The 13,516-nt window shown below is 42.3% G+C and overlaps 1 protein-coding gene across 1 annotated transcript in view; it reads right to left on the minus strand.

The window, feature by feature from the left end:
* The window catches only part of LOC115099399 (semaphorin-4D-like), a 180,947-nt gene that overhangs the window by 25,667 nt on the left and 141,764 nt on the right, over positions 1-13,516 (minus strand). The window contains exons 12-13 of the mRNA XM_029617029.1: positions 4,785-4,957; positions 4,621-4,664 (exon numbers count right to left, since the gene is read on the minus strand). Coding sequence (XP_029472889.1) covers positions 4,621-4,664; positions 4,785-4,957 — 217 coding nt within the window. The remainder of the gene's footprint in view (positions 1-4,620; positions 4,665-4,784; positions 4,958-13,516) is intronic.

Genomic DNA, 13,516 nt, shown 5'->3' on the forward strand with positions numbered 1-13,516 from the left:
TGAAATTTCAGACCTATTAGTAAAAATTTGTGACCTATCATTAGGGTCATCCATTGTACCTGAGGACTGGAGGATGGCTAATGTAACCCTGGTATTTGGAAAGGACTCCAGGAGCGATCCGGGAAGCTGTGGACCGGTTAGCCTGACTTCAGTGCCAGGAAGGATAGTGGAAAGTGTTCTGAACATCAAAATCACAGAACATACAGAGAGACATGGTTTAATGGAACAGAGTCAGCATGGCTTTACCCAAGGCAAGTCTTGCCTCACAAATCTGCTTCACTTTTTTGAAGGAGTTAATAAACATGTGGATAAAGGTGAACCGGTAGATGTAGTATCCTTGGATTTTCAGAAGGCGTTTGACAAAGTTCCTCATGAGAGGCTTCTAGGAAAAGTAAAAAGTCATGGGATAGGTGGCGATGCCCTTTCGTGGATTGCAAACTGGCTAAAACACAGGAAACAGAGTAGGATTAAATGGACAATTGTCTCAGTGGAAGGGAGAGGGCAGTGGAGTGCCTCAGGGATCTGTATTGGGACCCTTACTTTTCAATATATTTATAAATGATCTGGAAAGAAATACGACGAGTGAGATAATCAAATTTGCAGATGATACAAAATTGTTCAGAGTAGTTAAATCACAAGCAGATTGTGATAAATTGCAGGAAGACCCTGTGAGACTGGAAAATTGGGCATCCAAATGGCAGATGAAATTTATTGTGGATAAGTACAAGGTGATGCATATAGGGAAAAATAACCCATGCTATAGTTACACAATGTTAGGTTCCATATTAGGTGCTACAACCTAAGAAAGAGATCTAGGCGTCATAGTGGATAACACATTGAAATCGTCGGTTCAGTGTGCTGCGGCAGTTAAAAAAGCAAACAATGTTGGGAATTATTAGAAAGGGGATGGTGAATAAAACGGAAAATGTCATAATTCCTCTGTATCGCTCCATGGTGAGACTACACCTTGAATACTGTGTACAATTCTGGTCGCCGCAACTCAAAAAAGATATAATTGCGATGGAGAAGGTACAGAGAAGGGCTACCAAAATAAGGGGAATGGAACAGCTCCCCTATGAGGAAAGACTAAAGAGGTTAGGACTTTTCAGCTTGGAGAAGAGACGGCTGAGGGGGGATATGATAGAGGTGTTTAAAATCATGAGAGATCTAGAACGGGTAGATGTGAATCAGTTATTTACTCTTTCGGATAGCATGTGGCACATTTAAAACCAATCGGAGAAAGTTCTTTTTTACTCAATGCACAATTAAACTCTGGAATTTGTTGCCAGAGGATGTGGTTAGTGCAGTTACTATAGCTGTGTTTAAAAAAGGATTGGATAAGGTCTTGGAGGAGAAGTCCATTACCTACTATTAATTAAGTTGACTTAGAAAATAGCCATTGCTATTACTAGCAACGGTAACATGGAATAGACTTAGTTTTTGGGTTCTTGCCAGGTTCTTATGGCCTGGATTGGCCACTGTTGGAAACAGAATGCTGGGCTTGATGGACCCTTGGTCTGACCCAGTATGGCATGTTCTTATGATATCCACAATGAATATGCATGTAGAAGAATAGTGGGCAAAACTAAAAAGAGATATTCTAAGGGCAACAATCCATTTTTTTAGAAATGTAAATAAAGGTAAGAGGAAAAAGATCCCATTTTCTAAAGAAGTTGCTGAAAATATATAGGGATAAAAAGTTAGCATTCATAAACTGCAAGAGATCGCAGAAAAATTTGCATGTATATAACGTGCAAATATTCTCTCATGCATATTCATTGTGGATATCCTGAAAACCCAACTGGCTGGTGGGCCCCCAGGACAGGGTTGGGGACTACTGCTCTAGCTGATCCCATCTAAATAATGCCTGTTGCGCTTCTGTTTGAGGGCCTAGCCGCGAGCAGACTCTTATCTCTCTTCAGCCAGCTGACCCAACTCCCGACGCCATCGATTTCTTCTTCACAGCGGCAGGAGCGGCGGACTTCAGCTCCTTCTTTGTGGCACGGAGCCGTCGGTGACATCATCGCCGTTCCGCGGCCGGAGGCCACAGTCCCCAGCCTCAAGGGCTCGAGGAGCCACCCTTAGCTTTTCCGTGGCTCGGACGCTGCCTCTCTCCACTGGGGCCTACTTCCTGCTTCCAGTCCTGCTTCAGCATCTCAGTGGCAGCATGGCCGCTGTCCAAGGTCCTGCTTCCTGTTCCTAAGGGTGAGGCCGCATCTCTTCTGCTGATGTGGACTCCTCCTTGAGCGTTTCCTACTCCAGCCCTATAAAAGAGTTTCTCACTCATTCCTTCTTGGCCTTCGCAAGGGGTTAGTCCTCCCTAGTACTTCTCAGCTTCGCTCCTGCTGGCATTTCCTTGTTCTTTATGGGATTCCTTGTCATCTATGTTCCTGGTCTCTTCTGGATGTCCTTAGTCTATGTTCCTGATGTTACGTAATCCAGTCCTGATGTTTCCTCATCCAGTCTTAATGTCCCCAACCTCTGGTTCCTCATCATCACCTTTCCTGGTGTGCCATGTTGTGGCACAAGGCCTGCCTTCTCGTTTGCAGCACAAGCCTCTGGAGGGTCATCCTTGCCTGTAATCAAGTCCCGTCTTGGTCCTATGTCCTGAATCTTGTTCCGGCCCTCAGATCCTCTTGTTCTGCTTCCGTCCATGACCCAGACTCTACCAGAACCTGCTCCACTCCAGCATGGTCCGTGACCAGCCATGGGCGGCTGTGTAGGGCATGTCAAGTTCCACTACTTCTTCTGGAGTCTGTTTTGTGCTTAGCGTGGTTCATGACCAGCCCCGTGGGTGGGCTGTGTAGGGCGCGCTGCATAGCAGCCTCAGCCTAGTACTTGACTTTGATCCTGACTTTCCAAGTTCCTTGTCTGAGTCTCCATGTTCCAAGTTCCTAGCCTGACTCTCCATGTTCCAAGTTCCTCATCTGAATCTTCATGTTCCAGAGTCTTCATCCGTCCTTATCCCCTGTCCGGCCTGCCGCCTTTGCTGTTACCCAACGGCAGGTCCGAAAGGACTTGGAGTGGTTGGAGGACAACTCAGAGACCAACCTTGTGTGGTTGACCTCACAGAAGTTGTGCAGATCAGCAGGGGCCTGGGCTTCTGTGTCTATCCAGATGTGGATTCATCTCACCAGCCTTGGCGCTTCCATGGAGCTCCTCTCCTGGTTCACCAAGGTCCAAGGGCACACTCTTCCCATTCCCTTGCAACAGCTGCTCATGGCCTCCCACACGTAACACCTTGCCAAAGCCTGTGGGCCAGATTTTATAACATGCGCGCAGACGTAGATTTGTTCATGCAACCCGGTGCGAATAAATCTATGACCGATTTTATAACATGCGCGCATGTTATAAAATCCAGGGTCGGCGCGCGAAGGGAACTTTCCTTCTGCCCCCCGCACCTTCCCCTATCTAACCCGCCCCCCAGCCCTAACTAAACCCCCCCCCCTGACCTTTATTGAAGAAGTTCAGCCTGCCTCTGGGCAGGCGAACTTGCGCGCACCGGCTCTCCATCCCCCAGCCCGGTGGCTGTTCCAGAGGCCTCGGTTCCACCCCCAGAACACCTCTGGGCCGGTGCCCACCCCCAGAACGCCCATTTTTTCAAGCCCCGGGACTTACGCGCGTCCCAGGGTTTGCATGCACCGCTGAGCCTATGCAGGATAGGCTCGGCATGCGCATGGGGAGGCAAGGGTAAGTTTTCGGGGGTTGCGTGCGTATCTTACGCGTGCAACCCTTTGAAAATCTACCCCTGTGTGCGCAACAATGCCTCCTTGAAGTACTCTCTTATCGTAACAAAGTAAGGCCTAGATTCAACATTCTGCTATATTTATAGCAGAATGATAAGCTATGCTAAAAAAGGGGCGGGGCGAAATTGTGCAGCTGGCTGCATCGCAGCAGTGCATTTTTGCCTGGCATAGTTGCAACCAGGCTGCACACTTTCGCAGCCTTAGCACCACAGGAAAAGGTGTAGTTATTTTTCACGGCGATAAGGTGTAGTTATTTCTGTCGGCGATAATGTGTAAAACATTATTGCTCGCAGCGCTCCTGGGATATAATCCCGCCCACACTCCTTCCCTTCCCCTAATTTGAATTGTATCATCCCAAAGCGGCTGGTTTCACATGCGGTAGAGCATTATCGCATGCGATAAGGCCTTAATGCACACAATTAGGCCACATCATGGATTGATGAATGACCCTTTAGTTTGGTTTTCTGGAGTTCAAGATCCTTGCCTTTCAATGGATCATCACTGTCTGAACCACACAATCTAGTGATTACTGAAGCCCAGTAAGAATGTGCAGTCAAAAAGTTTTTGTTAAATTTTTTATTTTTTGTTTGTGTCATTATGGGTTTTCTTGTTTTGTAGTGATTTAGTGTAAACTACTTTGATTTAGTGTACAGTCTCTCATAGATGCTAATCTATCTAATTTTATTAAGGGAACATCAAGTAGGCCTTGTTCCTGAGATCTTAGACTCCTCATTGGTTGATAGATACGCAGTAAGGAGTTAGCCCAAGGAAAGGAAGAACAATTTAACAGTTTGTGCGTCATTGATATTATTTTTGCATGAACTATGAAACATATAAATATTACACCCAAATAGACATAAAAATGATAACTCACCAGAGCAAGAAGAATCATCACCATTTATATTCTGAATCAAATCCCTGCAGAATAATCAGAATACAAGCTGAACATATGTTTCTAGTGAAGGAATAAGTGAGACTTAAATTGGAACAACTGGCAGTTTTATTTTGTTCATAATGAGATGATGAAAGTCCCATTACCTGTCTGTGTCTTCTTTCTCGAGGATATTAATACATGATAATTTAGTTGGACTCCATGCACAGTAGGGATCCCTGATTATCACACAGCCTGTGCAGGTTGTGTACTTATCACATAATGCAATAGGAATCTGCACCACCTCGGAGAAGGAGCTTGCATAGATGTATCTCTGGTTCTAGGAACAAAACAGGCAAGTAATTATTTTCTACAGTTCATGCCTGATAGAAAAGTGGTTCATTAAGTAGATAAAATAGTCTTTGATTCATATGTTGTAAGGAAGTCCTCAGTCTGACAGTTTGCCAGAACCATCTTACTATATATACTCCAGCTTTAGCAATCACCAAATTAATTTTGCATGTGGCACTGCTTAGAACAGCTAAAAGTAGGGGCATGGCAACTCATGTGATGGTTTATTCCTTAAATTGATTAGGAATGATGAGTTCCTATATTTTACTTTGTATTTACATTTTGGCACCCAATATTTCCTTTTGTAATTAGAGATTTGGTATGAATTTTGAAAATATGTTTAATATGTTGCTTTTGATGATAATGATATGTGAAATCTCTATACTTGTGATATATGACTGTAATATATCTGAAATGGCAAAATAAAAAATAAATAAAAAGAACAGCTAAAGCAGTTATAAAACAAAAGTCTAAACTGGAGATTTTCTTTGTATTCTGGGGTCAAAATTTTAGATTAACCTCTGTTATTTAGGGTATTAATTGAATTTAGGCAATAATACTTATGAAGCCTTTGATTGCTATATTATTTTATATATGTTTTTCCGATTTCATGGATTTGCTTATTTTATGTTTATATTATGTATGTGGTCAAATGTAAACCGTTTTGATCAATTTTTAATTGAAAAGGCGGTATATAAACAAATTTAAATAAAATAAATAAATATTACTTTTGCAAGTAAGATAAGCACAGTGTACGCATGTTACATAACACATTTAGACCCTTATAATACATAGGAGACAACAACCAATTGCATTACAGTAAAGCCAAATTTATTAGCATTGTACAAATGAGAAAAAAAAATTACTTTTTGAGAATTAAAAAGAGAAAATCCCCAAACCCTGTCCTTTCTGTCATTTTTCAGTTAAAGAAAAATAAAAAAAATTAATTCCCAAAATTCCCATCTACATTCTGGCCAAAATATTAGCATGAGTTATCAGTTTACTCTCAAGTGATTTTTTGAATATTTAGATGACTTTCTCTGCAGTCCAGTTGCAGGGTGATTGAGGAATCTGTGATGTTTTCCAACATTTCATGTGCATCCAGATGAACAGACTTGCTAATGAGGATGATGTAAAAATATAAATTACTCACCCTCACAAATGAAATAAAATCTCCCTCTCTATTCTGAGCAATATCACAACAATGACTCAAGCTACAGTCTTTCTATTATCGACAGACATGTACTGAACTCTACACTGATTCACACATTGTAGGCTTTGAAAATGAGCAGCAAACTTGTCAGTAGTCATAGAAGATTGAATAGACGAGGTGATTTCAGTGATCTCAGATCTAACACCTACAACCATTTCCTGGGCTGTCTTAATAATGAAAACCATTAGATCTAAATTGCACTTGATCAAAATAGCGTTCTCTTCTGTCAGGAAGGTCTCATTTTCAGTATATAGTTGAGGTTCCTTCAGAACTCACAGACCTCATGGAATCATATGAACTTTATGGCACAAATGCATATACATAAGATTGGCTTTCATGATCTACCCATCATGAAGACTACTGGTGGCTTTACAACATCTTTATATCAGAAAACAATGGACAGTAATAATAGTCTCTTATGCTATGATAGTGCTCACCTTACCAGTTTAAAAAAGAGCTTTGTAGTTAGTCAGTTTCTCTGACTAAAACGGGCCTGCACCTCATTACAAGATTTTCAAGAACAAGCCATAGATGTTTGATTGCTTCATGGAGAGAAGATATCCATGATCAGTTATTTGCAAAGTCTACAAACGGGCTAAGTTTTGCCACAAAAAATGGCTGTTTCTAACACAGCCACTTAAGGATTCCACTAAGCTAACTTGGGTTCTACCCTTTTCTGCAGGCGTACACATTATGCAGACAGTCATCTTTAGGCATTGGCATATTCTCCAGTTACAACCTGAGTTCACAGAGCCCCCATGCATAGCTTATATATATGGCAAAAATTTGAGACATAAACTAATGAGATCAGACTTTTGTCAAAAATTTTGTTTCTCATGATTTAGGCAATCACAGGCCCTGTGGCTCATGTTCTGTCTGTTCGGTATCCCTAGGTACCTCTTCTATCTTTGTCCCTGCAGTAAACTATACTATACAGTTACATCATGTAAGATTGTACTACATCTGGCATAATCTAGATAGTGATCTTCCCCTGCAACTTGATCTACATGGGCAAGACTTCTTGACGTATAAGTGTCCGGATCATAGAATACGAGAGTTGCATCAAAAAACCGTTTGACAGCTCCATTAGTTTCTTATTACTTTGCATTTCATCTTACTTTTTAGGACTTACAGTTCAGCATTATTGATATAGGGTGCAAGGATTGGTGGGGTGGAGGCTTCAATAAGAATTTATTTTATCTGGAACAAAAATAGATTTACCACCTTAAGTCCATGGCTCCCGTGAGACTCAATTCAGAACTGGAATTGGCATGTTTCATTTAAAATATCAATATTTTCATTTTTTAGCTTGTGCTATTTTATTTAGTCCTCTGTTTTGCATTACTCTTTCTTGTATATTTGTGATTTTATTACTGTTTTTCATACATTATGATATCAATCAATTTTTGCATTTCAGAACCAATAGTTAATTATGCTGCAAGTTGATGACATCACTTTGCCTTTGGATTTAAACTGTGCCACATCATGATGACCGGTCTGCAGTGAGATTTTGAGACTTCTTTGATGGTTGGAAATTCCATTTGTCATGAGGATCTTTTCTAAATCTAGCCCCTGATACAGTCATTGGCTGATGTCAGACATTTTGTTAGACTTTGAAAATGTCATTTTCTATTTTACTTTGTAACAACCCCCCCCCCCCCCCTCAAAAAAAGTGTTCATTATGATTTAGGGTAAATAATTGAACAGTCTGGTGGCAGTATGTTTTAATCATATGTGACATGGCTTGCAGATACCCCAGACCTATATCCAATTACATTTTGAATTATTTTATGACTTTGCCTTTCTATTAACTATATTATTTGGGTGATTAGTCGATGCACTTTTTTGACCAATAGTTTGACTCTTGACAAAGACAGACCCACCTTTATATATGTAATTAAGAAATTTCATTAGTATTCAACCCCTTGTCATTTACTGGCTAGAGTGATGAATATGTAAGGTATCACTTACCTAAGCTCTAATGCAAATGTATTCATCTGTTTCAGGTGTTACAGATGAATTGGATGCAAGGGTCACACTCAGTCCCAGGGCTAAGTCCCAGTTCATAGTCAATCTTGGGGCATAGATTCTTCGAGTGGGTTGAGGCTAAACCTCCAAGGCCTACGGCATAGGGGGGGATGTCACTTGCTTGCTCTCTCTCTCTCTCTCTGGTGTACTTAGTTTGATTTCTCCTTTCCACACAGTCTCTGTACCGAGTACTAAAAGACTCACTGGACACTCAATTGAAGTATTCCAAACAAAACTTTACTGTAAGCAAATCTTCAAAGTAATTCACAGGAATCTTCTCATTTTATCTTCCAGAACCAAATCTAGATGTACACAAATTCAATCCTGTCCCCCCACCCCCATGAATGCCTTCAGGTTGGCAAGCACTAGGAGAACTCTTCCTTCCAAGTGGTGGAAGCCAGGCTCCTGTCTCTCCTCTGATGTCACCAGGGGACTTTCTGGTAGACAGTCCCACCTGCAGAAAATCTGTGCTCTTCAGTTCCTTCTCCTGGGCAGGAATGATGGGTAAAAATTCCTCCCAACAAAAAGGAACAAAAATTCTCTTCACAATCAGAAAACTTCTCTCTTATGGCAATGAAACTTCTATCCCTTCCTGTGCTTTTGGATAGGAGCCACAAAACCCTCTTTTCCATGACCTCCTCCCCAAGACAGGACCAGGATCCATAATTTCTTCACAAAATCAACAATTCCCTTAAAACATCTCTCCCCAGACTGAGACAAGCCCTGCCAGACCGGTTGGACACAGGTCAGGAATCTGCCTCTTCCTTTTTCCCTGGTATCAGGCTGTGGTCCTAATTTTGGAAACTGGGAACATTCCCAACTGCACACTCCTTTCTCAAAACTCTCACACTGTGCTTCGTGCTTTGCCTCAAATGAAGTCCTATTCCTAACACAAGGTCTGATATAGGGACAAACATGTAGTGAAGACTTAGGTGATCTCTATACAAAGATATCTCATTTGTATGGATACATTTAGTTATTTTATTCCCCCCCCCCCCCCTTACTTGGTCTCCTCATGGGGCAGTGCTGACCAGTGAATAACACAGCTCTGGCTTCAAGTCAACGGGACTTTTTCTTTTCATGAACTTCAAAAAAAGTATACTAACCATCATAGACCTGTTTTAATTACACTTCTTTTGCCTTTTAAAAGAACATCTGTTCCCATATACCATTTGGCATTTCCTGAGTTCAAAAGACGTGGTCAGGGACTATTTCCTTTGTTGCTTAAATTATCTTAGCTAAGCAGGAAAAATAACAATTGAATAAGTCACTAGCTTACACCTGTTTGCTCTGAAGTGTGTATAACTAATCATGGTTTCCAAGCAGCTCCTGAAACCTGTTTTTACATTTTACCAGGAGAAAATGTGACCTGTGTTGTTTCCAAATGAATTGTGTATGGATAATACAGAGACTTTGAGAAGTGAAATACTGCCAGAATAACCTAACTTGAAAAAATACTTTTGTGTTTTAAATTTCACATGAATTAACACTGTATTAAGAATCTTATGTGACCCTCCACAGTTCCTGGCATTTGTGTATCTTGTAATGCTATTTGGATTAGGTAATTCACCAGCTGCCTTTCAAAATTTAATTGACAAAATATTTCAATTAATGTGTACCAATGCATCATCATGCAACTGAATAACATTTTGATGTTGTCTGAGAATGTGGTCGAACATGAAGATTAGGTTCACCAGGTTCTAAGCCATTTGTCAAAATGTAGCCACTATGCAGAACTAAAGTGTTTGTTTGACCACAGATCTATTGAATTCTTAGGAGATTTAATTTCTCCAGAAGGACTAAGAATTGATCAATGAAAAATAACAGAGGTGACTAAATAGCTGATAAAGAAAGATATAAAGGGAATACAGCATTTCTTCAGATCCACAAACTTTTATAGGAGATTTCTCAAGGGGTTCTCAAAAGTAGTAGCCCCATTCACTGCCTTACTGAAGAAAAAGCACTCATTTCAATTGGAAAGTAAAGGCCCAGCTAGCCTATGACTATTTGGAAACAGCATTCATGATAGCATCCATATTAGTGAATTCAGATGGTTCACATCCAATCATCATCAAGACAGATTTTATTTATTTTAAAATGTTTTATATTCTGCCCTATCCATACATGTAGTTCAGAGCAGATCACACTATTTTATATTCAATAAAAAAACACGTAAGACAGTGTTGGAGACTGGGGACATTCCAAACTGCACATTCCTCAAGCACAGCAATACAGGTCATCTTGTCTCAAAGAAACATATCAGTAAGGCGATTAAGACATTTCTGGTCCACTGACTGAAACTCCAGAAGCCCAATGAAGTCAAAAAAGGAGACAAGCTGCCTTCTTTTTTAAATTACATCTTTATTAGGTTTTCATTCAATACAATGAAATACATGTAAATATATATTGAAGCCATTAATATAATTATGAAAATATATACAAATAAAAACCCAGTTTGCAACATATTGTATAAACACATAGGGGTAGATTTTATAAAAGTATGCTGGATTTTAATAGATACGCGCATAGCTGCACGTATCTTTTAAAATCTGGGGTCGGTGCGCGCAAGGCTGCGCAAAATTGGCAGCCTGCATGCGCTGAGTTGCGCAGCCTGCCTCCGTTACCTCCGAGGCCACTCCGATTTCGGAGCGGCCTCGGAGGGAACTTTCCTTCCAAGCCCCTGCACCTTCCCCTCACTAACCCACCCCCCGGCCCTAACTAATTCCCCCTCCTACCTTTATTGGGAAAGTTACGCCTGCCCGAGGCAGGTGTAACTTGCACGGCCCGGGCTGGCTGCCGGCGCACCACGGTCCGGTCTGGGGGCTGGTCCAGAGGCCGCGGCCATGCCCCAGGAACGCCCCCGATGACGCGCCGGCCGCGACATGCCCCCCGACACCCCCCCCCAGGAAAGCCCCGGGACTTACGCGTGTCCCGGGGCTTGCGTGCGCCACCGAGTCTATGCATGATAGGCTCGGCGCGCGCAGGGGGGGGTTTGGGGTAGGTTTTCGGGGGTTACGCGCGTAACCCTTTGAAAATCTACCCCATAATATAATAGAGGAGGCATTACTAAGCAAAAAGATATATTAGCATCCTACAGAAAAAAAATAGGAGTACCTTACAACTCCTTATAAGCCAGATTAATCACCCCAACAGCTAAGTTTGTAACCCATGTTCCATACTTTTATTAACTATGAAAGTCTCCAAATGCATAGGATCTATGAAAATAAACCTATTAGACTGTAAAATAATGAAACACCTCCAAGGAAATTTTAAAAAGAAAGAGGCCCCAAGAGCCAGCACTTTATTTTTCAAAGAAAGGAAATGCCTCCTCCGGGCTTGAGTCACACGGGAGACATTAGGAAATACATAGATCTTCTGCCCACAAAAGAAATATCCTTATTTTTAAAATATTTAGAAAACACTAAATCCTTATCTTGTTCAGCACAGAATGAGACAATCGACGTAGCCGTATTAGAAATTGAATCAAAAGATTATTCCAAAAAAAGTGGTAATTCCTGAGCTAGCTACCAAAGTAATATGCCTACCCTGATTGACATCTAAATTCCTGTCTAGGCAAATAAAATATTTTAGATATAGATGGCAATCTCTCCTCATCAAAAGCTAAAATCTCTCTTAAATACTTTTTAAACATTTCAGCTGCTGCTAGTAACCTCATACAGGGAAAATTCACAAACTGCAGGTTCCTAGCTCTAGAAAGGTTTTCTAATACCTCTGTTTCATTATACATAGACAAACTGTCTTTAATATGAGCTAGCTCAGCATTCTGAAATGATGAAACCTGACAGTTTAGGGTAGGTGTAATTTTCTCAAGTGCTTCCAGCCTCTTCTCCTGTGATTTTAAAGAGGATGTAGTTTCAGCTACAAGGGAACCAAGCTGTGAGATGGATTGAGACCTGTTCTTAACTATTAACTTCCAGAGGTCTGAAAGAGTTACATTAGGAGGCTCTGGGGTTTCTTCTCCATTGACTAATGCCTTAATGCATACTGGTTGATGAATACTTTCAGACTCAATAGGGGAAATTGCAGATACCACAGCAGGAAAAATGGGAAGTGCTTCCAGAAATTTAGCCCTTCCTAGATCTCTCACTGTTTCCTCTGCCTCAGTAGGAGTTTCTGGGTTTTCCTAGAGCCTCTTATCACAGGGGGTAGTACCGGTCGGTTGGGAAGGTAGTCGGTTTGAGCCAGGACTTAGAGAAGCACCCAAAGAAGAGCTCCCACTGCAGTCACTAGTTGAGCAATTCACCCATTCTCTACAGGTGATTGTCCATGGGGTCTCGAATCACGATAGGAGCAGGAGATGAAGTATAGATCTTTGATTTCCTCTTCCTCCCCACTGAGGCAAAGCTATGTACCCTTTTGGCACACGTGACTTTGGCAGCACACCAGCGGCTGCACTCCACAGCACTCAGGATTTTATCAAGGCAGTTGATCCCACTTTGATGACTTCACTGCCGACGTCTCAAGGTGGGGAGGAGTAGCTCACCTCGATCACTCTCAGCTGGCTCAAATCATCGAGGCTCCTCCGACAGGATCTCCCCCAGTACTCATCGACCTCAAGGACTCCCCACTGTTACTCCTCAGCACTCAGGATTTTATCGAGGCTGTCGGTCCCACTTTGATGATGTCACCGCCGGTGTCTCAGGGTGGGGAGGAGAGCAGCTCGCTGCGATCACTCAGCTGGCTCAGATTGTTGAGGCTCCACCAGCAGGATCTCTCGTGGTACTCCTCAACGTCAAGTACTACCCCCAACAGGCTGCCTTCTACCTTGAGATTCTCAAGATGAAGCAGTGAGTTGCTCTGGGGGAAGAGACTTCTAAATAGTCCCTTCATTACATTAATACTTAAAGAGGGCATTTTGCATTTGTGTTAAAGTTACTGTGTCTTAACACTAACATGCATGCAAGTAATGGGGTAGATTTTCAAATAGCGCGAATTGGCCTACTTTTGCTGGCGCATCAGGCGCAAGCAAAAGTAAGCTGGATTTTAGTAGATACGCGCGGAGCCACGCGTATCTGCTAAAAACCTGGATCGGCGCGCGCAAGGCTATTGATTTTGTATAGCCGGCGCGCGCCGAGCTGCGCAGCCTACCCCCATTCCCTCCGAGGCCGCTCCGAAATCGGAGCGGCCTCGGAGGGAACTTCCTTTTGCCCTCCCCTCACCTTCCCCTCCCTTCCCCTACCTAACCCACCCACCCGGCCCTGTCTAAGCCCCCCCCTTACCTTTGTCGGGGGATTTACGCCTCCCAGAGGGAGGCGTAAATCCCCGCGCGCCAGCGGGCCACTTGCG

Source organism: Rhinatrema bivittatum, chromosome 1 (assembly GCF_901001135.1).
Source record: "Rhinatrema bivittatum chromosome 1, aRhiBiv1.1, whole genome shotgun sequence".
In the NCBI taxonomy this organism is placed as follows: Eukaryota; Metazoa; Chordata; class Amphibia; order Gymnophiona; family Rhinatrematidae; genus Rhinatrema; species Rhinatrema bivittatum.